Source organism: Thunnus albacares, chromosome 8 (genome assembly GCF_914725855.1).
Source record: "Thunnus albacares chromosome 8, fThuAlb1.1, whole genome shotgun sequence".
Taxonomy (NCBI): Eukaryota; Metazoa; Chordata; class Actinopteri; order Scombriformes; family Scombridae; genus Thunnus; species Thunnus albacares.
In genome coordinates, this window is record NC_058113.1 from 32,199,608 (window position 1) to 32,223,645 (window position 24,038).

At 38.1% G+C, this 24,038-nt stretch overlaps 2 protein-coding genes across 6 annotated transcripts in view; one reads left to right on the forward strand and one right to left on the reverse strand.

Annotated features, from left to right (window-relative positions):
• LOC122987023 (NACHT, LRR and PYD domains-containing protein 1 homolog) overlaps nucleotides 1-8,388 on the forward strand; it is an 87,405-nt gene extending 79,017 nt beyond the window's left edge. For both annotated transcript variants that reach the window (XM_044358614.1, XM_044358617.1), the window contains one exon: nucleotides 8,202-8,388. In XM_044358614.1, coding sequence (XP_044214549.1) covers nucleotides 8,202-8,224 — 23 coding nt within the window. In that variant the 3' untranslated portion in view covers nucleotides 8,225-8,388. The remainder of the gene's footprint in view (nucleotides 1-8,201) is intronic.
• Nucleotides 1-24,038, reverse strand: part of LOC122987022 (NACHT, LRR and PYD domains-containing protein 1b allele 2-like) — a 90,179-nt gene that overhangs the window by 60,451 nt on the left and 5,690 nt on the right. Inside the window, exons 4-13 of one of the 4 annotated variants that reach the window (XM_044358612.1) lie at nucleotides 23,537-23,580; nucleotides 23,343-23,413; nucleotides 22,733-22,947; nucleotides 22,385-22,635; nucleotides 21,471-21,599; nucleotides 20,122-20,220; nucleotides 19,248-19,386; nucleotides 17,737-17,766; nucleotides 16,683-16,742; nucleotides 13,308-13,959 (exon numbers count right to left, since the gene is read on the reverse strand). In XM_044358612.1, coding sequence (XP_044214547.1) covers nucleotides 13,691-13,959; nucleotides 16,683-16,742; nucleotides 17,737-17,766; nucleotides 19,248-19,386; nucleotides 20,122-20,220; nucleotides 21,471-21,599; nucleotides 22,385-22,635; nucleotides 22,733-22,947; nucleotides 23,343-23,413; nucleotides 23,537-23,580 — 1,307 coding nt within the window. In that variant the 3' untranslated portion in view covers nucleotides 13,308-13,690. Of the gene's footprint in view, nucleotides 1-13,307; nucleotides 13,960-16,682; nucleotides 16,743-17,736; nucleotides 17,767-19,247; nucleotides 19,387-20,121; nucleotides 20,221-21,470; nucleotides 21,600-22,384; nucleotides 22,636-22,732; nucleotides 22,948-23,342; nucleotides 23,414-23,536; nucleotides 23,581-24,038 lie in introns of those variants that run through there. The other 3 variants (XM_044358613.1, XM_044358611.1, XM_044358610.1) reach the window with 3 other exon arrangements.

The following is a 24,038-nucleotide window of genomic DNA, read 5'->3' on the forward strand; positions in this document are numbered from 1 at the left end:
TTTATTCCACAAATGTCACAAAAGGAAGTGAAACGTGACCACCTGGATACAGGAGCAAGGCAAGAGGAGAAAAATCCATCTCAGTTCTTTCATTTGAAGCCTATGTCTGTAGGATGCCATGAACCCCAGCAACATTCAGTGTATCATGATGCTCAAGAAACTACACAAATGCAGTATGGAGATGTGTCATATGCAAATATGGGTCCAGAAAATGGAGACCAAAACAACATGCTTGGCATTATGAGGAAGCAAAATGAAATCACTACACTGTTGATACAGCAGCAATGTCTTTCATCTTTGCCCAAGCGAGATATACCAACCTTTGATGGTGATCCATTAAAATATCATGCATTTATGAAGGCTTTTGAGGATGGTGTGGAAAGGAACACTGCGAGCCACAGTGACCGACTCTATTTCCTGGAACAGCACACTAAGGGTCATCCAAAAGAACTTGTTAGAAGCTGCCAGCACATTGATCCAGAGAAAGGATATGTTAAGGCTAAGGCTTTATTACAGGAGCAGTTTGAAAATGAGCAGAAGGTTGCATCTACATACATGGAAAGGGCTCTTTCATGGCCTCCAATCAAAACTGAAGATGTAAAAGCTCTTCAAGATTACAGCTTTTTCCTCAGAGGCTGCTGTAATGCCATGGAAGAGGTGCAATACTTGCATGAGATAGACATGCCTGCCAATATGCTGGCCATTATAAGGAAATTGCCTTACAAATTCAGGGACAAGTGGAAAACTGTAGCCTGTGAACTGCAAGAAAGGCGCAGTCAGAGAGCTACATTCATTGACATCACTAATTTCATTGAGAGACAAGTGAGAATCTTAACTGACCCAGTGTTTGAAAACATACAGGATGCTCCATCGCTGACAACAAGGTGTAAGCAAGCACAATCCACAATCTCGTTCTGGAATTAAAGGAATTAGTTTTGCTACCACTGTAGCCCCTGTGGGAAACAAAACTCAACCTGGGACCAAAGGGAAGGAACATGGTCAAACTGAAAGAAAGACATGTCTTTGCTGTGAAGGAGGTCACGCATTGGATCTGTGTCCTCAGTTGGGGAAAAGAGCACATAAAGAGAAGATTTGCTTCTTGAAGGACAATGGTGTCTGTTTTGGCTGTTTGTGTATTGGACACATCAGCAAAGATTGCAGAAAACGGATTTCCTGTGCAAAATGTGGTCTTAAACATCCAACCATACTTCACATTCCTCCAAAGGAAAAGGAAAAGGAATCTGACCTAGCTGAGAGGAAAGCAGAGGTGTCAGTTGACACCAAGCAAGTACAGCAGTATTCTGTACAGAGGCTTTGATGCACAAGCTTGACCTCACAGGGAAGAAGGTACATATTCTTTTATGGACAATGGGCCAAGAGAAATTTGTGAGCAGCCACATCGTGTCAGGACTGGAGGTAGCTGGCTTGAATGAGGAGCACTTCTGTGAACTGCCCAAAGCTTACACACAGGTGTGCATGCCTGTTCACAAGGGGAACGTTCCAAGACAGAGTGATCTTCAGAGGTGGCCTCATTTAAAACATGTCAATTTGCCTGAGATTGAGGCAGGGATTGAACTGTTGATAGGGACAAATGTTTCTAAGGCCTTGGAACCATTGCAAGTCATATGCAGTGTTAATAATGGACCCTATGCAATAAAGACAATGCTGGGTTGGACTGTGAATGGTCCGCTGAAAGGAGACAGTGGAGATGCAATGGATTGTGAGCAGCCAGAGTTACAAGTGAACAGAGTGTCAGTTGTGTGTTTGGACAAACTTTGGCAGCAGCAATTTAAGGCAGATTTCCCTGAATGCAGCATGAATGAACAAATTGGCATGTCAAGAGAAGATCAAAAGTTTATGGAACTGGTCACAAACTCAGCAAAGCAAGTGAATGGCCACTATCAGATCAACTTACCTCTGAGGAAAAGGGATGTTAGCATGCCAAATAAGAAGAAAATCATTGAGCAGCATGCCTTACACCTAAAGAAGAGGTTTCAGAAGGATTCCTCATTTCATGCTGATTATATGGCCTTCATGAATGACCTTGTTGCCAAAGGTTATGCTGAAAGGGTGCCTGAAGAGGATGTGGAATGTAGTGATGGCAAGGTCTGGTATATTCCGCACCATGGCATGTACCATCCTACAAAAGGAAAGATCAGAGTTGTCTTTGTCTGTGGAGCGAGTTTCCAGGGAACGTCACTTAATGCTCAGCTCCTACAGGGACCAGATCTTACAACTTCACTGATAGGAGTGGTGACCAGATTCAGGAAGAACCAGTAGTGGTCATGGCAGATGTTAAATCCATGTTTCACCAGGTAAGAGTGCCACTGGAAGATGTTGATTTGCTGAGGTTCCTCTGCTGGCCTGATGGGGATTTAAATCAAGATCACATCGACTTCAGGATGATGGTGCATCTCTTTGGGGTGACGTCGTCTCCCAGCAGCGCCAATTTTGCCCTCAGAAAATGTGCAGAGGACAACAAAGAACAGTTCAGCCAGGAAGTGGTGGATAAGGTCCTACATTGCTTCTATGTTGATGACTATCTTGTGTCAGTGGCTTCGGAGGAGAAAGCAGTGTCACTTTATCATAACCTCGTCTCCATCTGTGCTAAAGGTGGATTCCAGCTCACAAAGTGGATAAGCAACAGGCGTGATGTTCTGTCTGTGATACCTGAGAGCCACAGAGCTAAGGATATGAAAAGGTTGGACATGGACCAGTATGTGCTACCAGTAGAGAGAGTACTTGGTGTGGAATGGTGTATCCAGTCTGATACTTTTAAGTTCAAGATTGTGATAAAGGACAGACCACTCACCAGGAGAGGGATTCTCTCAACAGTTAGCTCCATCTATGATCCTCTTGGTATCTTGAGTCCTGTTGTCCTGTCAGCGAAGAAGATCTTAAGGGATCTGTGCAGGAGAGCACTTGGCTGGGATGATGTCATACCTGAGTCGGTTGCTCAGGACTCGACAAGTTGTCTGTAACATGTAACATCATGAGATGTCTGAAACCATTGGACTTCGGAGAAGTTACTACAGCACAGCTGCATCATTTCTGTGATGCAAGTGAAGAAGGCTATGGAGTAGTGACTTACCTGTTGTCACGAAATTCCCACTCTCAAGTACACAGTGCCTTTGTTATGGGAAAGGCTAGGGTAGCTCCAATGAAGCCTGTTACCATCCCCAAAATGGAGCTTATTGCTGCCACCATGGCAAGTCGCATTGATGTCTTGTGGAGGAAAGAGCTGCACATGCATCTTCAGGAGTCTGTGTTTTGGACGGACAGTGCTTCTGTGCTCAAGTACATCAGAAATGAGACTTCCAGATTCAGAGTCTTTGTTGCCAACCAAGTCTCAGAAATTCACAAGGCCTCACACCCTTCTCAATGGAGGTATGTTGAAACTGCAAGCAATCCAGCCGATGTTGCATCCAGGGGTGTGAAAGTAGATGGACCAAGAAAGACGTTCATTGGAGAAGGACATGGAAACTTTTAAGAGAAAGACAGTTTCAAGTTGTCTATCAGTGGAGGAGCTTGAGAAGGCTGAACTGGAGATCATCAAGTTTAGCCAAAAGAAGAGGTTTCCAGAGGAATTCTCCAGGCTGCAAAAGGGTAAAAGAGTGAAGGGGCACAGTCACATCTACACACTCTGCCCACTGATGGAGGATGGTGTTCTGAGAGTTGGTGGTCAGCTCAGCAGGTCATCTATGCCAGCAGAAGCTAAACATCCCATGATACTGTCAAAGTATTTACATATATCAGCCATTCTTCTGAGGCACATTCATCAAGAGGTGGGACATGGTGGTCGTAACCACATGTTATCCAAACTGTGTGAGAGATATTGGATCACTGGTGCCAGTACAGCCATAAGGAGAGCTCTGTCAAAGTGTATCATCTGTCGACGGTTGAATGCTCAGCCAGTGTCCCAGCAGATGGCCGACTTACCTTATGAAAGAGTTACTCCAGACGAATCTCCTTTTATTCATGTTGGAGTAGACTATTTCGGACCTTTCGAGGTGAGGAGCAGAAGGAGTGTAGTGAAGAGGTATGGAGTCATTTTTACCTGCCTGGCCATACGCACAATCCACATTGAAGTGGCACCTTCACTGGACACAGACTCTTTCATTAATGCACTCAGACATTTTATAGCGAGACGTGGTCAAGTTCAGGAATTGCGCTCTGATAATGGGACAAACTTCATTGGAGCAGAGCATGAATTGAGAACAGCTATTGAGCAGTGGAATCAGTTGCAGATTAATGGTGTTCTTCTTCAGAGAGGAATAAAATGGACTTTTAACCCCCCGGCTGGCTCACATCATGGATGATCTTGGGAGAGGTTAATTAGATCAGTGAGGAAAGTCCTCAATTCCACTTTGAAAGTGCAAAATTTGGACAAAGAAGGCCTTCACACAGTTCTCTGTGAAGTGGAAGCCATCATCAATGGCTGTCCAATTACCAAAGCATCCACAGATCCTAATGACCTGGAAGCATTGACACCAAATCACCTGTTACTTTTGAAGACCTTACCATCTTTGCCACCAGGAGTCTTCCAAGGGACAGACATATATGCTCGTAGGCGATTGAAGCAGGTCCAGTACATGTCTGACTTGTTCTGGAAAAGATGGGTTAAAGAATACTTGCCTCAACTGCGGGAGCATCAGAGATGGTCAGAAGTGAAGCGCAACCTCATCCCTGGAGATATAGTGCTTATAGTGGATAACACGGCACCTCGTAACTCCTGGGTCATGGGAAGAGTCCTACAAACCTTTCCAGACAGGAGAGGTTTTGTGCGTCAGGTGCGCATCAAAACAAAGAGCAGCTGCCTGGAAAGGCCAATTACCAAAGTCTGTCTACTGCAGGAGGCCAAAGCTGGATAAGGAGTGGCTGATGCACATTGTGACACTTTGACCTCCATTTTGACTCTGATTTTTGACTGACAGACATAGAGTGATGGTAAAGATCACTCTGATAAGACTATGTGCTAGTAACCTCTGGTCTTACTGACTTATGACTCATGTACAGGATTGGGAGGAAGAAAGAAGTTTGAAAATGTAAAGTAAATTTATGGACTTTGATTATTGAGGTTTTAATTGCTTCATGCCTCCTATTAAAATCTGTAATGTGAGTAATTATTATGTAATAACCTAATAACTGGGGCTGGTGTGTAGGAGCCATGAAAGGATTAATTGTCAAGTTTGAATGAATTGCAAAGTAGTAATTTTTGTGTGGTTTATATTTTGGGTTATTTTGGTTTATTTATTATTGCACGATCACAGTGATTGATAATCAGGTCACATGGATATGAGCAGTGATATCCTATAGTTAATATAAGCACCTGTTCACCTGCATGCCATGTGGTAAGAAAGAGACAGAGGTGTAATGGGAAATTGCTGATCACTCAATAAACACACAAAGAGAGCATTGTCAGGTTATGAAATAATGTAATCAAATAATACAAACAGAAGTATAATGCATCATAGATCTGGAGACAAAGATACATACCACCTAGCTATCTTTTCTTTGTCTGAAAGGTTGGCACTAAACCAGTCCCTTAAATACTACTTGTACAGAATTTAAGACATCTGTTTACTAACCTTACAGGTCAGCAACCAACCCTCAGATAGAAACATAAGTCAAAAGTTCAGCTAACCTAGGAACAGTCTTTCTTCACAACCATATATGACAGTACATAAGCATGCACCAAGTAGCATCACAAAATAACATTACTACCATATTAAAAGCTTATCAGTTTTACACATAAACATCTACATAACTACAGTTTATCTTATCACTGGCTCAGGTAAGCAGGTAAGGGTATAACAGAATAAACTTAACTGTTAAACACACAACTGCCTCGTCTTACACAGCAAAGAACTAAGTTTAGAATAGACATAGCACAGAGGAATTTAGAACATGTGTGAAACACAAACTAACACTAAACTGAACTTAAACACTATCTGAAACATGTATGATATATTCAAGAAATACATCAAATGATAACCTATTATTCAGTTTTCTTTTACAGAGGGTGAGTGGGTCACCGTATTTTTTGTTGACCGCTGTTTTACACCTGATCGCTGTGATTATTTTGAGTATATTTTGTGCACGTTATAATAAGTTGATCCTTTTCATTAATAAAAGCTATTAGACTTATTTTTTGACCTCAGTGAATCTTTTTGGTAGCGTGTCAGACAAACAGCAAACAAGGCCCAACCTCAGCCTCTCAGCGACTTTTACTTGTTGTTTACTTGTTGCCAGTACTCGCTACAATAACGATGAATCGATCCTACTCACAAGTATTGTGTCTGTATTCAAAGTGAGATATGTTATTCCTCAGTGACACAAACAGTGTGGTTAGATAAATCAGGAGAGACAAGTAAATGAAGCAAAAAAAAAAAGTTATTTATATAGATGACATTCATGAGTGTTGAGAAAAGTCTTTGGCGCTTAGATTGTACAGGGAAATTTTGAATCAAGGGACGTCAGTCCTGAGTAGCAGCAAGATAAATCCCACATGGAGTCCAGACACTGGTGGTGGTGAGTCTGATAAGGCTGAATAGGTTGATGAAATGAGGTACTGGTGAATCTGAGAAGACTAGGCGGTGGTGCGGTGGGCAAAACAGCACCATGAAAGCACTAAGACAGAGAGGGAGAAAACATATTTAAACAGACAGCCGCAATATGATAGTCTGACAATGAAGGTGTGTCACTGTGCTATTAGTTAGATCTGACCAGCTGATGTGAACAGCTGACATCTTAATTGACACCCAGGGGAATGACAGCAAGGACATAATGAGTGAGCATTTAATAACTTATGCTTTAATAACCCTCATTTATACCTTATGCAAATACTTACTCAAATACAATATATATAAAAATGTTTTTAACAGAATGCAATGTAAACATTGTTTACATTTTCATGGCATTTTGTTTAATTTACATTTTGTTTGTCTTGAAACTTTATCCCTCTGTAAAGTATGTATTCCTTCACCTAAACTTTTGTTGAGTTGATCTGACATGTAGACACTAATAGACACTAATCCACTGAAGGATTCATAAACAGGAAGAGCAAATCAAGGACAAATTAAGAGAAACAAGATCTGAGAGACAGATCCTGATTTTATATTAGCCAACTTTTTTTTCTCAAGTGTTCTGATCATTAAAAAAGTAGTTTGTTTTCTGTGTCAAAGACATTAAAGAAGAACAATACAGTTGTAAACAATTACGATTTTCCCTAAATTTGTTACAGATGTGGGATCCTCAAGTGGAGCAACTGGTGGAGCAACCTCGGCTCAAGGCAGGTCCACAGGTATTAACTCTACCATTTTCTCATGAAATGACTTTTAATACTTACAAGAAAAAAGACAAATGAAACAGAACAGGCCTAATTTGATCAAGGGTTAGAAATGTTACAGTGGCTGCATGGAACATCAAATAAAAAAAAAATTGAGGGCTTTAAAAATGGTGTTTGGAGAATGAATGAAATTATATCAAAAAAATGTAGAACTGACCTGTCAAAATAAACACTTTATGGGCCCGGATTCCTCTTAAATCATTGTTTTCATTTATGTTTTATTTGGATCTCTATTAGCTACATCAGCAACCATAAGTACTCTTCCTTGGTCCGTAACCTTGAGTCCTTTGCTCAGAAAATCTACAGCATGAATGAAGTTTGTGTGTTTGTAATATCAGACAAATTTCAGTCAGCTCCACTTTAAATACAGAAAGTTAAAGTTAAATAGAAATTGTTGATTGTGTGAGTGAAAGGAGCAGCACAAAGTTGCCCTGCACTTTGATGTGAAATCTGACCCCATGTGTTTTATCACAATAATTAGAAGGTGAGAGATTCAAGACTGCGTTTGCTTTGTGGGTAATTTTTTGATAAAACCCTTTGTATTGTAAATCTTTATGAATCAAGATAGCCTGATGCAGTGTTTTATTCCATTTCCTCTCAGAGGAACACACTGTGAAACACTTAGAAGAACACGCTATGGATGAATTATCTCCACTGGTCCCGAAAGTGAGTAATGTCACATCAGTCTGACTTTTTACAACAAATCTTCATTCAATAAGATGCAGGTTGAAAATCATCCAATATTATAAATCATGATTAGAACTCATGCTGCATTCAGAGGAGCTGTTCAACTATTATCAATAAAATTATGTTCAAATCATCTCCCTTTGTTTATTTGTTTTTAATTCACCAGTCAGCTACAAGCCCAAGAAGTAAAGAGACAAGACTTTAAGAAACCTCATCCCAGCAGGACTCCCATGCATCTAATGGAACAAACTGGAGAACACAGACATATTAGATGTGGTGGATCTGATGGAGCAGATCTACAGCCAACAGGCTGTGGAGGTGACCAAGATGCTTTTCAAGGAAATAGACAGGAATGATCTGGTGAAGCTGTTGTGAGACACCAGCTCAAAAAAAGAAACTAAAACACAGAAGTGGCAAAAACAATCCAATTAATTATATTATTAGAGAACATTTAGACCTGATCAAACAAACAATTTAAGGAGTCATATTTTACAAATCTTCCATATTTTATTTTATTTCCCAGTGATCCACTCAGAACAATTTTTAAAAAAAAATCATGCTAGCTTCTAGCATCCTCGCCACTTTCACCAGATTCATGTTGGATAACTTTGAAATTCAGCCAAAAAAATCAATGTTTTTTTAGGTATTTGAGGTCGACATCTGTTCATTTTTTAGGTGGAACACATTAATAAAATACTCTTCTTGGCTTTTTACTCGCAAAGCTTTTATTACACTTATAGTAACATAGCAAGTATAGTTGTCGTCAACTCAAAACTTTTACACCAAAAAGTAGAATTCATGGCAGAGCTGTTGTATTGGTTTGCATTAGATTGTACAGGTGTACCTAATAAAATGGCAGGTGAGTGTAGAAGCTTTTTATGTACATGTTTGTTCTTTTCTTTAGTATGTTTTGTTCCTTTTGATCTTATTTTATCTTATTATTTTTAAATGTCTTTTTATAATGCTTGGTTGTTTTACTGGATATCTTGTCTTAATACGGTTTAGCTGAACAAATCATTGAAGTTAGTTCAGGAAAGTCGACTGGAGAAAAACAGTTCAAATATATGTCAGGATTTACAGCTGTTTCTAAGGTGCCTGTGTTTGGGGAGAGAACGGTGCCTGTTGAGGGCAGGAGGTGGTTAATTTTGTCTCTAATAGTTAGAATTGTATCATTAAAGAAGCTCATAAAGTCATTACTACTGAGAGCAATAGGAATACATGGATCAATAGAGTTATGACTCTTTGTCAGCCTGGCCAAAGTGCTGAAAAGGAACCTAGGGCTGTTTTTATTCTCTTCTATTAATGCTGAGTAATAGGCAGCTCTGGCATTACAGAGGGCCTTCCTATATGTTTTAAGACTATCTTGCCAGACTAAGCAAGATTTTTCCACTTTGGTGGAACGCCAAATCCTTTCCAATTTTCGCGATGTTTGCTTTAATTTGCGGGTTTGGGAGTTATACCATGGAGCTAACCTCTTACGTTTTATTATCTTCTTTTTTAAGGGGGCGATGGAGTTGAGTGTTATTCGTAATGAGCCTGCAGCACTATCAACAAGATTATCAGTTTGGGAGGGACTAAAGTTAACATAAGAGTCCTCTGTAGTATTGAGACATGGCAGTGAATTCAGTACTGATGGAATTGCTTCCTTAAATTTATCTACAACACTATCAGATAGACATCTAGCGAGGACATTTTGTCTAATGGTGTGTAGTCCAGTAATAGGAATTCAAAAGTTATTAATGATCTGATAGAATAGGATTTTGTGGAAAAATTATTAAATGTTCAATTTCAATCCCATAAATCAGAACAAGGTCTAGGGTGTGGTTAAGACAGTGAGTGGGATTATTTACACACTGAGAGAAGCCAGTTGAGTCTAATAATGAGATAAATGCAGTGCTGAGACTGTCATTATCAACATGAATATTAAAATCAGCTACTATAATTACTTTATCTGTACTACGGACTAAATACGACAAAAACTCTGAGAATTCAGATAGGAATTCAGAGTGCAGGCCAGGAGGACGATACACTATAACACATAGAACTGGCTGTAAAGTTTTCCAGGTTGGCTGAGAGAGACTAAGAACAAGGCTTTTGAATGAGTTATAATGAAATTTAGGTCTAGGGTTGATGATTAGGCTTGAGTTGAAAATGGCTGCAACTCCTCCTCCTCGGCCAGTGTCTCGAGGAATATGAGTATTAATATGACTGGGGGGACTGGATTAATTTAGGCTGACATATTCTTCATGACACAGCCAGGTTTCAGTGAGAGAAAATAAATCAATACGATGATCTGAAATTAAATCGTTTACTAAAACTGCTTTAGATGAAAGAGATCTAATGTTCAAGAGTCCACATTTAATTATCTTATTTTGTTGTACTATTGCAGTAGTGGTTTTAATTTTTACTAGATTTTCATGAATGACTCTTCTTTTGTTTACTTTGGATTTAATTGATTTAAGTGGTCGGGGGACAGACACGGTCTCTATGTGGTTTCGGGGACAGACACAGTCTCTATGTGGTTTTGGGTGGGTAACTGCTCTAATGGAAGCACAGAGAAGCGTGTAGGACTGCAGCTCTGCTTCCTGGTCTCAACTCTATGAGAGCAGCTCCATCCAAAGTGGGATGTATGCCGTCTCTCCTTGTCAGACCAGGTCCTCCCCAGAAAGTCTGCCAATTATCTATGAAGCCCACATCGTTTGTTGGACACCACCTCGACAGCCAGCAGTTGAATTGTGACATGCAGCTAAACATGTCATCACTGGTCAGATTAGGCAGCGGGCCAGAGAAAATTACGGAGTCCGACATTGTTTTTGCAAATGTACACACTGACTCAACATTAACTTTGGTGACCTCCCATTGGCGTAACCGGGAGTCGTTGCCGCCGACATGGATGACAGTCGTACCATATTTACGCTTATTCTTAGCAAGCAGTTTTAAATTTGACTCAATGTCACCCGCTCTGGACCCAGGAATACATTTAACTATGACTGCTGGTGTCGCTAACTTCATGTTTCTGACTATGGAGCTGCCAATAATCACATCATTCATCAATCATTTCTACACTGACAAGATGAATATTTTACATCAGTGCATGTTCAGCATTTTTCTTGCAGTTACAAACCTCACATTTATCTACTTTCTTGTTTAAATGCTGTCCTAGACGTAGGAAATGAACAATGAAAAGTTTCATTTTATATGATCAGCTGTTTGGAGGTAAAGGGAAAAATGAACTCCACCTCTGTAGTCCACACATCCAACTAAAACAAGATAAAGTCGCTGAACACTTTTTGTGATTTGTGAAACTGTTTTGGTCAACAGCATCGTACACAAAGTCAGATTCAGGAGCAGTAGGACTCATGATACGTCTAAATCCAAAGCAATCCACAAATTGTTAAGAACACTGCTTAAAGTCCTGAAGTTTTTGTATATTGGCAGAAACTAAAAAATCTGACTAAAATTACTCAAATACTGTTGCTGGATTAGTGAGTTTTAAGTTACACCAGAATAAATACATGAGAATGAACTCATATCAAGACAATTTATTTAAAAACATATGCTTAAATAAAAATACACATTGTACAAAATGCACAGTCAATGTTATATTTGTGTGGATAAAAAAGATGAAATAAAAGGTGAATATAAGACCTTTTGGTATAAATTGTTCCACAGTCTTCTCTGTTCAGTATGTGCAGATTTCTGCAGGTTAAAAGTGAACTGCAAAGTTAAAACCTGAACTGACATTTACATTTGAATTTAAAAATATCACACTTGGCTTGGAGCTTTGTCTTGTGAAGCTCAGCCACAATGAGTTAAAGTTAGTGAAAATCAAGACTGTGCCCTATTTTTCTTCTGTATTTCATTATCAAAACAAAGACAGACATCATCCTGTTGCTTGTAAAATTCAAGTAAAAGTTACTGACTATAAAATACATTTGAAATGTGCCTCAAATGCTGAGACCTGGAGGTTGAATCGTGTCTGAGGAGTTCAGAGAGATGACTGGTGCCAGTCCATGTAATGCTTTGAAAACAAGTAAAAACAAGTTACAGACTTGTAAGGAAACACTGGTTGGTGCCAGTGCTACACTGTCAGCCAAACCAGGTCCTCACTTCCTGATAATGATTGATCATAATGCTCTTAAATTTCTACAATTTCCCAAAGCAATAAAGAGCAAGTGCACACCATTAAAGATTATTAACATCGGCTCTGTGGTGATGAAGATGATGCTGAAGACATTTTGAAGTGACTTTGCATATTTAACTGTCTGTAAGTCAGTTAAAATAGTTAAAATGTTGAAAATAAACATCACAAAGTGTAAATGTTGTAAACAACACAAACAAATGTTTAATAGTGGAAATTGTTCGGTATGAAAACAAAGCTTAATGTGCAGTTAACAGTCTACAGTCTTTACAATTCATGTTACTGGGTGGAAGACGGTTTAAGAAATAAACTTTGATTTAGCTGCTGCTCGAGACAGACGTTACTCTGAAGATCATAATAAAACTAAAAAGAAGCAGTGGAGGTTCCTATTTCCTCAGTATCATGAATATGTGTCATTCTGTCATACAACATACACACCATAAATAAAATGAAGAGAGAAGATATGGAACCTGAAAATATACCATCAGAGAAGAAAGAGATGTATATATGATGCAAGAAGAGGGGGAGGATGATGACGACACAAACTGGCAGATCAATTGTTGAAATTCAATAATGTGTGTTAATATTGGTTTAGTTTTACTTTCTAATTTAAACATCAACATCATTCATTTGACATCAAGTGTTTATGAAAAAAAGTATAGACTTAAAAATGTAATAAAACAATGAAAACGTATATAAAACATGTAGTTTTTGGTTCTTCCTGCAGGTTGCGGAGCTTCTTCAGTGGGCAGGAGTCACTTGTTAATCTACTCTTCTAATCTTTCTAACAGCGTCTTCTGTTACGATGCTGTTGGGAAACACTTCTTAAACTTAGGAGGCTTCATAAATTGGATTTTACGATCATCTTAGCCTTAAGATGCTTTTAGGAAATAAGACCACTGTACCGGTTTCTAAACACAATAAAGACAAATATTTTAAAAGGGAGCATTCTACAGAGTCCTTGTGAAGCAGAGATAATCTACAAGTTTTTTGGGACCCAGTGAGTCACATCAGTCCAGATAAGGCAGAATCTTAAAATGACACAAGAATTTTAGTTAGACCAGAGTCTGAGGAGCCAGAAACAAAGATCTCTCTGGTGTACATGCCACAGAGTGGATAAATGTACACACTCAGAGTTCAGATGCTCAAATAAAGTGGCAGAGGGTAAATATAGTGTGTTATGTTGTAAAAGAGTCATTTCAGACACAGGCTCTGTCTTATTTCAGTTTTCTGAAAAAATACTTAAGCTATCCAAAATTTTACATCCTAAACTACACAAATTGTATCATTTTATAACTTGATATGTATTTGCTATTGACTCCAAACTCCCAATCAATTCTTCTTTTTCTTTAGATAAAATGTTTGAGCAACCTTGTTTAATAGTCTTTTTTCATTTGACATTATCACAGAATGAAGAAAGAATAATATACATATATAATACATAAATAATATCAGGTTTAAGTATCCAGTGTCTATGTTTGGTCAAAAAAGCAAATTTCACCAAGTCATAGTTTTTAAGACTCCTTCCCCTTGAGATCAGCAACAAGAAGTGGCTCCCACTCCAGAAGGATTGTGTAGAAGATTTCTTTAACTCCATCACCTGCTTTCAGGGGACCATTGTAGATTTCCCTCATCTTATCCTGAGTGGTCGACTTGGTGGTCTTGATTGTATCATAAACTTCTTGCTGGATTACGCCTTTCCTCTTGAGATCATCCAAGATTGGATCTATATTGAACACTCTCTCGATCAGAGCAGACCGGTGTTTATCCACAAAGTTCTTTCCTGAGGGCAGAGGGGATGAAAATAACTTGTTGATTTAGATTAATAACTGGTGACATCAGTTTGTTGAAGAATTGCTGAATAAACAGGTTAATTAGTTTACATTCAAACTAGAGGTCTTCATGATCCAAAGTGGATCAGTGGAAAACTGGACCCGGTCTCTCAGTTCCTGAGAACTGAGTGGACCCATGAAGGCCTCTAACTCAACAAACACCACAAAGACATGTTGAGATTAAATGGTTAATCCAGTCGTTATGATCCCTTTCATTATTTTCTTGAAAAAAACTTACAAAAATTGTACCTTATTTCTTAATAAATGTTCTCATTCTGATTCTGCAGCATACAGGCCACAGTGAGTGTGTTTACATACACACTAGTATCCTGGTTTTGATCATATTCAGTCGTTTACATAGAACATGAGAAACCTGGTTACTTATATCCCTGTTTACATGATTCCAACAGTATCCAGATTCATGATCATCTGTGTCTAGTTGTGTCTTGACTCCAGTAGGCTCGTTAATATCAGATGTATGATAAAAATTATCAGTAACTTGCCATTACTAACTACATATTCATCTACTCTTTGACACATTTTCTCTTTTGCAGGATGTCCGTTCGATTTACAAGCATCATTGAAAGTTAAAAATTAAGAAGTTGCAGTTGGAGAAGAAACTGGAGAAGGATATGTTGGGCCTTGGCTACAAGTTTGGCTATCAGCAAAAACTAATGATTATCAAATATAATTATTGATTATTAAAATCAATAGAAATTATTAATATGTATTAATAATAATGGGGCACCACCCTGGAGTCAGGGAAAAAGATTCAGTCCAAATTCAGTCTCAAAATTTACCATATCAATAGCTAGTTAAGGTTGAGGGATTTCTTTTCAGAGCAGAGGTTGGCAAAACTCATTCTGGTGCAACACTGAAACAGACAACATGTATATCCAAAAGCATTAATTAAAAAAGGTAAAAGAGCAAAACACACGATATTAATCTAGCTAAATGTACGTATATACGTGTGTGTGTGTGTGTCACCTGGTGACTGAAGTTCCTTCTTTTCCCTCCCACAGAACAGACCAAGAAAGCGGAAATCCTTTCCTTAGATTTCTAAGATTTACTTCTGAGATAGGTTTTTCATTGTCATAATCTTCGAGGAGATTACATTTTCCTCTGAGAGAAAATGACTTTCTGATTCCCGTCATGATTTCAATTTGCACACAGCACCAGCCTCACGTAGGCAATAATGGTGCCGCAGCTGCTTATCATGGGAGTGAAGTACAAAAAATAGAATTAATGTAGTTTTAAAATGTTTTTCCAGATATTGTCATGTATGAAGAGACCCAAAACGAACATGTAAGCAGACTAACAGTCCCTCACAGTTCTTCCATCTTATGTTTCAAAACACGGGCATGACAAAAGTGATGCAAGCTCGAAAAGACACTTTTGGGTCTGTTTCCACCCATCAGACATTCTTTGACACACAGCTAAATTAAGTTTGACAATTAGTCTGCTACGGAGCAGGCTAGTTCAGCTGAATAAGTTACCATGGTTACTGAGCAGGGAATCATATAAGCCACAGCAATGGCTTCAATCAATTTTTATTTATATATCTCAAGGCAAATTAGCAAGATTTATTGAGTAAGCCAGGCTTTCCTTTTATCCAGCTTGATGGAACACCTCTCTGGTTGCATATCCAGGTTTCTCAAAACAGCAATAAGGCCAGATTTCTGAAAACAGGAAATGTTGTATACATGCTCAACATGTAACCCGGGAGACTCCAAAACCTGATCATGACCAGGACACTAATGTGCATGTACACACAGTCAGTGTTCACCAGCATTTAGGTTATCTAACTAATACATTTTGTTTACAATATTTTTGGATTTTGGGGCAACCATGCAAACTCTCTCGCAGTTTAAAGGAATACTCCACCAAAAATTGATTAAGCAGAAATAGATAATTTAGCAATTTATTGGCACAGTGAGAGTTGTTTTGGAGCACATACATCAGGAATGGTTTGGTTTCTGTGGTAGTTTAGTACAGTGGTTCCCAACCTAGGGGTCTGGCCCCTCCAAAGGGTCAGCAGATAAATCTGAGGGGTGGTGAGATGATTAATGGGAGAGGAAAGAAGAAAAAACAAAGCTCTGATACACAAATCTGTTTTCAGTTTTTGGACTTTTTCTCTAATCTTTGATTTTTGCTGAAATATTGGATCATTTGAACATTTATTGAAATGAAAGCATGTGAGAAGTTTAGAGGGAAAAATCACTATTTGGTGGAGCTGTTAACAACTCATAGACATGTGAAATGTGACCCCGACTACACACTGCTTTTTGTAAGACGTCAAAAGACAAAAAGGTTGGAAACCACTGGTTTCATCTTTAACAATGTGTTGTATTTTAAAAGCTTGTTATATTATCCATTGTGTCAAATCTTCATCTGAAAAGTAACTAAAGCTGTCAAATAAATGTAGTGGAGTAGAAAGTACTATATTTCCCTCTGAAATGTAGTGGAGTGGAAGTATAAAGTAGCATCACATGGAAATACTCAAGTAAAGCACAAGTACCTCAAAATTGTACTTAAGTACATTATTTGAGTAACTGTCTTAAATTAGCAACTGTAATGTTTCTAACCCTTGATCTAGTTAGGCCTGTTCTGTTTCGTTTGTTTTTTTCTTGTAAGTATTAAAAGTCATTTCATGAGAAAATGGCAGAGTTAATACCTGTGGACCTGCCTTCAGCCGAGGTCGCTCCACCAGTTGCTCCAATTAAGGATCCCACATCTGAAACAAATTTAGAGAAAATTGTGATTGTTTAACAACTGTATTGTTCTTCTTTAATGTCATTGACACAGAAAACAAACTGTTTTCTTTGACGATCAGAACATTTGAGAAAAAAAGTTGGCTAATATAAAATCAGGATCTGTCTTTCAGATTTTGTTTCTCTTAATTTGTCCTTGATTTGCTCTTCCTGTTTATGAATCCTTAAGTGGATTAGTATCTATTAGTGTCTATTAATGTCTACATGTCAGATCAACTCAACAAAAGTTTAGGTGAAGGAATACATACTTTACAGAGGGATAAAGTTTCATGTAAAATTCAAAACCAAAGCTACAACAGCAAAAATAGGTATACATGTTTTATTACAATTTACAGAAAGACTTTAATTAAAGACAATAAATAAAATGTAAATTAAACAAAATGTAATGGAAATGTAAATAATGTTTACAATGCATTCTGGTGAAAACATTTTTCTGTCTTGAAACATACACTACAGTAACTGGTAAAACACTTTGCATAAGGTATAAATGAGGATGATTAAAGCATAAGGATGGCGGTTTTCTATATTTTTCTTATTGTCAACAAATCATATATTGTTGACCATAAGAACAAATTATATCAAATCATATATAACAAATGCATAATAAATGAATTGTTCTAATACTTCAGCAGGCTAACCAAAGTACATGAATACTACACAAAATAGCCAGGCCAGTTCAGCTCCGTAAATTCAGCTAAAGACAACTTCTCAGCAGTTTATTAAAAATGGTCAAATGTGAAATATGTGAAAAACAAACAAAACAACAAGGTGCTACAATAATATCATGGTGATCTTACGATTTTGTTTCAAAACTACAAACATTTTAACATTGATGAAATTCCAATTGGTTCTGTTATTGTTAAAATATTTACAACGAATGTGTGAAATATTTATGACATATGACTTAAATCTGAAAGCTCATGTCATAATGGACAGTATATATATGCAGTGTCTTACCTTCTGAGTGACCAGAGTTTGGATAGTCATCTGAAATGAAATATAGAACAAAACAAATTGATAGCTGAGTTTATGTACTGCGTTCACAACAAAAGATTCAATAACGAGACATTTTCGCTAAATAAAATATCATTATATTAAATATCATTAATGTTCTAATTCTAAAGTGCCAGTTGTAGTTGTTTGCATCAAAAACCAACAGATGTTATTACGGCTGTGATCAGATTTGTTGTGTTGGATAAATAAAAAATAATTAAATAAATCAGAGTGTCCTAGTACCCATACTTGCTGTCTTGAGCACTTCTATGGGTTTCTGACTATTCATGGAATTAAATAAACAGGAATTTCTCATTATCATGTATTAAATGGCAGGTGAACACATAAATCAACAAAAGGGATGCAGAATGCCCCAGGGACCTGTCTCTTCCTGATGCCCTCAACACCTTTTACGCTCATTTCGAGGATTCCATTTCCTGTCCTTGCACTAGGCTCACCCCGCCAACAGGTGAGCTGCCCCTCAGTGTGACCGCAGCAGATGTGAGGAGGTCCCTGCAGAAAGTTAACCCCCGCAAAGCTGTAGGCCCAGACAACATCCTAGGCTGGATCCTTAGGGACTGTGCACACCAGCTTTCAGAGGTGATGACGGACATCTTCAGCACCTCATTCTCCCAGGCGACTGTACCAACATGCCTTAAGACTGCCACCATTATCCCTGTCCCAAAGAGCTCAATAGTGTCGCTGATAGTCATAAAGTGCTTTGAGCAGCTGGTCATGGCCCACATAAAAGACACCATCAACATCACAGTGGATCCCCATCAGTACGTATACAGAAAGAACCGCTTCACTGCTGACGCCATCTCATCTGTGGTTCACCTAGACCTCACTCACTTTGAGAGCAAGGGCTCTAACATCGGACTGCTTTTCTTGGATTTTAGCTCTGCCTTCAATACCATCATCCCATTAACTCTGGTGAACAAACTGTCATTACTTGGACTGAGCTCATCCTTATGCAACTAGGTACTGGACTTTTTAACAAACAGGCCCCAGTCTGTTAGGATCCACAACATCTCATCCTCCCCATTATCATCCTTAACACCAGTTCCCCCCAGGGATGTGTCCTGAGCCCCCTGCTGTTCACCCTACTGACCTATGACTGCTCACCCAAGTATCCCAACAATCATGTTGGGAAGTTTGCAGATGACAGTACAGGCAAAAGGTGGAACAACTGGAGGCTTAGACAACCTCTGCATCGACGTGAAGAAAACTAAGGAGATCATTGTGTACTTCAGGAAGGGCCGCAACAACCCCCCCCCCAAAATCAGACAGCTACAAAGCTACAAGCAGAACATAACACCCACAGAGCAACAAATCCATTTTCAGTGTGCATTGGTGTTGGTGATTCAGCTCTCGTTAATTATTGACATTAATTATATAGAATAGTTCAGTTAACAGAAAAGACAGAATGCATCTTTTTTATTTGGTGTAGGTAATATTGTTTAATAACTACTGACCTTTTTGAATTTTACAGAACCACACTGGTCCATCCATGTTTTCACTGTGGAAGAGCTCAAGGTAAAAGTCTCTGCCTGGATTTTTAATTAACACCTCAAAGAAATTTGGGCCTCTGCTTTCATATCTGAGGGTTAATTCCTGTGTAAAAAATACAACATAAAAGGAGAGGAGGAGTTAGTTTCTGACAAAAGTAAACAGTCAAGTTAAATTCTTTACAACAAAAACAAAACTAATTGATTAGTGTCTGGTCATTAGGAACAGTGTTTTGCACTTGCTCAGTTCATTCACATTTCTGTCTGGCTGCTGATCTCTCCTAAACTCTGAACACAGCGAGCAAAGCTGACTCCACATTCACCAAGCAGTATTGGTAACCTTCTTGAAGTAGCTTATGTGTGACCAAAAAGTCAATAGATTTGTCAATTAAAGGAGTTTAAATGTCAATTCCCTTCATTCTATCCATGTTCCTCACTTCCATTATTTCCTTGTGTCTTATGTCTTATTTACATCATTTTGTTCAGACCTTTATTGAAGCCAAGTTGGAAAACCCGTCCCTGTCAGCTGCCTGGATGTGATTCCGAGTTGTAGATGTTATGAATTTCTGACAGTGACAATATTTCAAACTTGGCTAAAAGAACTGAAAAAAAAAACTGTAGTAAAATGGCTGCTATTCCACCATCTATGGCAGTCACATTTTTCAAAAATTAAATATTTACACAAAGAAATTCAATTTAGTTAGTTAAAATAAAACACAAATTAAACATGTAAGGCCATGTGCAGCTACACCAGCTGTACACATCATGCAATGTCTCTGATCCTTCTGTGTCTTTACACAGTTCATTAAATGTAATTTCTAACAGACAGTTCAAACTGTACCTTTGGGTAAATTTCTACTGTGTCTTTGTTTCCTGTGAGGACGAAGCCATGATGCACTTTCAGGTATTTCTTTCCGATCATTTCCTCCTCGTCCACCTTCTGAAAACAAAAACAATACACACAAGCTGCTTCAAGTGTACAGTAACAGACATTGTCATCTGTGTTTAAAAGTATATTCATGAAAAAGCAATATGGTTTTTACAATATAGTATTAGGGCCACTGTTGGGGAAAAAACGAACTGTGAGATATAAAGAATAGTCATGCTAATGAGGAAGGTCATCATTAATTTGAAAAGCATATATTATTTTGAGAATAAAGATTTAATATTGTATTTTTCGATTATCTTATTATATAAATCTTATTATATTAAGATTTTGTGACATACATATTTTGAGAATAACCAAATACATGTCACTTTGTACAAATTGCGAGTACAAACAATGAAACATCTATTTACAATTAAAGGTGTCTTAAAGGGGTCTTATGTCGTATTTACATCATATTGTTCAGCTTTTAACTGCAGCCAAGTTGGAAAAACCGTCCCTGTTTTCTGCCTGGTTGCAAATCTGAGTTTAAGATGATTTATAATTTCTGACACCTGCAATATTTCTGACTTATTCAAAAAAGAACTACGAAAGTGTCAAAATCCCTGCAGCAAAATGGTTGATCAGTTACATCTAAAAAAATCAATTATCAACACAAATACAATAAATCTATCTAATTGAAATAAAATATAGTTAAAATGCACAAGGCCATGTGTAACCACACCATTTGCACACCTTGCAATGGCCTTGATCCTATTTTCTCTGTCATACAATATGTCTGAACCACAATTCACTAAATAACTGAAGCAACGCCTGCGAGCTAGTTCAGGAAGCACAACTCAAGTTGCTGCTCCACTCACAAGCCATACTCCCCTCACTGTGACATATATCAAACACACCCTTATATTCTTGTTGGTGTACTTAAGTCGTCAGTACTCTGCTCACACTTTTGCTGCATTCCTGCTGCCACACCGCTCATACAAGCTATGTTTGATTGCTGCTGTTTGTAGGCCTACAGCATTTCAAAGACCTCCACCCCAGCATCCACCTGGAGGCTCTGAGTCTATCTTCCCCTGGGAGGGAAGTTTGTACCGTCGCTCCCAACTTCCTGCTGTGTGAGATCAATGTTTCCTTGTGAGGAGTCACAACATCAGAGCCTAGACGCTAAACATTAATGTTCTACATTTAACTAATAATCTACTCCATGTGAGTTGGCTGACTGAAATGTAAAAACTGACAGACAGTACAAATTATACCAGCAATTCACTACATAAATGATAAATGACAGACAGTACAAACTGTACCTCTGTGACAATTTTTGCTCTGTCTATGTCTGCTGTGAGGAGGAATTTTTGTCCCACTCTCAGGTACCTATCTGGATGTGGCTTATTGATCACTTTGTATCCGTCTGAGGATTCCTTCTCGTCCACCATCTGGAAACAAAAACAATACACAACAAAACTGCTTAAAGGATACAATAGCAAACATTGTCACCTGTGTTTTAAAGTACATGAACAAGTAAAATGGTTTTTACAATATAGTATTAGAGCCACTGTTGGGAAAAAATGAACTGTGAGATTAGTCATGATATTGAGGAAAAGTTCATGTTATGAAAATAAAGCTGCAAATTTGTAAAGCATATTTTATTTAATATATAATAATCTGCTGTAGAATTGTGATTTAATGAGTAAACAGGTGAGAGCAGCCTTCATTAAAAATGAAGTTAGAGTATATTTCATCAGTGAGGAAATACTTAGTGTATCACACCAGCAGTCAAAATACAATGAACCAATGGAATAAATTCTGAGTTGTGTAACCTTGTGAAGCAGCTGCTGAAGCACATTGAGTGCTTGGTTTTGTCCAGACAGCTGTGCCAAAGAGAGCAGAGATCAAATCTCAACGTATGTTAATTTGAAAAGTTTCAGTTCATCAGTGAGATCTATAAGCCTCCAAACAAATATGAACTTCAGCTGCTGACAGAAATCTGAGGAGAATAACTTGGTCCATCAGGAAACGTGTCCACTACGCTGTCTCATGTTTTAAGTGGTTTATCTTTATACAGAAAGGGGAAAAAAAACTTCTGTGACCAGAGACCCCTCCCACGTCACAACTCTATTCTCACAATTTCACTTTTTTTCACCACTGGCCGTAATACTCAGTTGCAGACTTTTTAAATTTGATTATATTATACATTTTTGACAGTAAGATATTAAATAACCTCTTGTAGAGCAGGATCATGTGGGATCAGATACACATGTAGTTTGAGGGGCGTTGTGTTTGGTTTATTGTATATTAACACGCTGCACGTTATGTTCACTGGAAAGCCAAGTTTCATCAGAACCCCTCTGAGAGAGAAACTTGGTTCAGATAACTTGACATGGGATGATGTGACCTCAGACACGTCTTCAACAACATCTCCACAGCCATCTATGTGTAGGACAGCAAACTTGTCTAATATTGTGGAGTCATCTGCACAAAATACAAGCACACACATTTAGTGAGGAGAAAGGGATCGTATCAGAATACATTTAAATACATCTTTCATTATTTCTTCATGTCTACCTACCTGTGCAGATCCAGTGTGGCAGGTGCACTTCATTTAACTTCCCAGCAGTGACTTTGATGTTCAGCAGGGGACCTGCAGGCATGTATTGTAAGCTTTTCATTCTCTCCACGTGTTCTTCCCACGAGCAGAACTGGTACTTAAAGCTGACCTTTTCTTCACAGACCCATCGCAGGTCTGACACACTGCATTCAAACTTTCCTGCTTCAGACTGTAGGCTGAAAAAGAGAAATGAGTCCTTGTATGTGCACAAAATACTTCATAATAATAAGAAAGTGTGTTTATGTAGTACAATTCATGCATAAAATGCAACACAAAGTGCTTGACATAAAAGCTGAGAATCATAACATTTATGATAAAACAAGAAAAACTAAAAAAATTAAAATGACAGGATGAGACAAGATTAAACAACCGTCAGTTAAAAACACTGTAGGGACTCAATGGAGTAAATGTAAACTTAACCAGTAGCTGCCTTCGTTGTATTGCCAGTTAAATGTAGCATTACCACAATTACTGTAATACGGCATGAAAAAGATCCTGAAAAATATCAAGACCAAGCTTTTTTCAATGGTTCCAGTTTGTTGTGACACAATATTGAAGATGTTATTTTTACCTGTAAGTTGGAGCCTCATCTGCATCTGTTCTGATCACTTCAGGTTCAACTGTAGTCCAGTCACTGGAGTCCTGCATCAGAGGACAGTCACATTTGTAAATAAGTGGATTTCTTCCTGTTTAATCACTAATTTTACAACATCACACAGATGAACAAATAAACAAGTGAGCAGATGAATAAATGAAAGGGATTACCGTAATGTTTCCACGAGCCTCAAACTCCGAGCTTCCTGAAAGCCCTTGTTAAAACACATCAGACAACGTTTTAAATGATGTTATATTTATAAATGGAATCATACAGTAACTTTCCAGATATTTTGCTGCTTTAGCATTATGTGCTACGTAGCGCTGCTCCTATATGAGATCAATATGTTATGCAGAACTTACTGCCGAGTAAAGTCTAAGTTGAGGAAAAGTGGCAGCACTTCATATGACTTCTGTTATGTACAATGTACAAGCTAGCTACATGTAGCTAATGAAATGACAATTCCTCATGAGAGGGAAAGATTATACAATAAAAATACAGGAAAAATCATATAACTTTATTTGCTGTCATGCTACATAGTGTCATTTTTAGTTTTGTATTATTAATAATATAATTGTTTTTTTGTTTGTTTTTTTTGTATTTTCACCTCGATTGAACAGACAAGAAGCAGACAGAATATGAGCAGACAGAGTGAGTTATGACATGCAACAG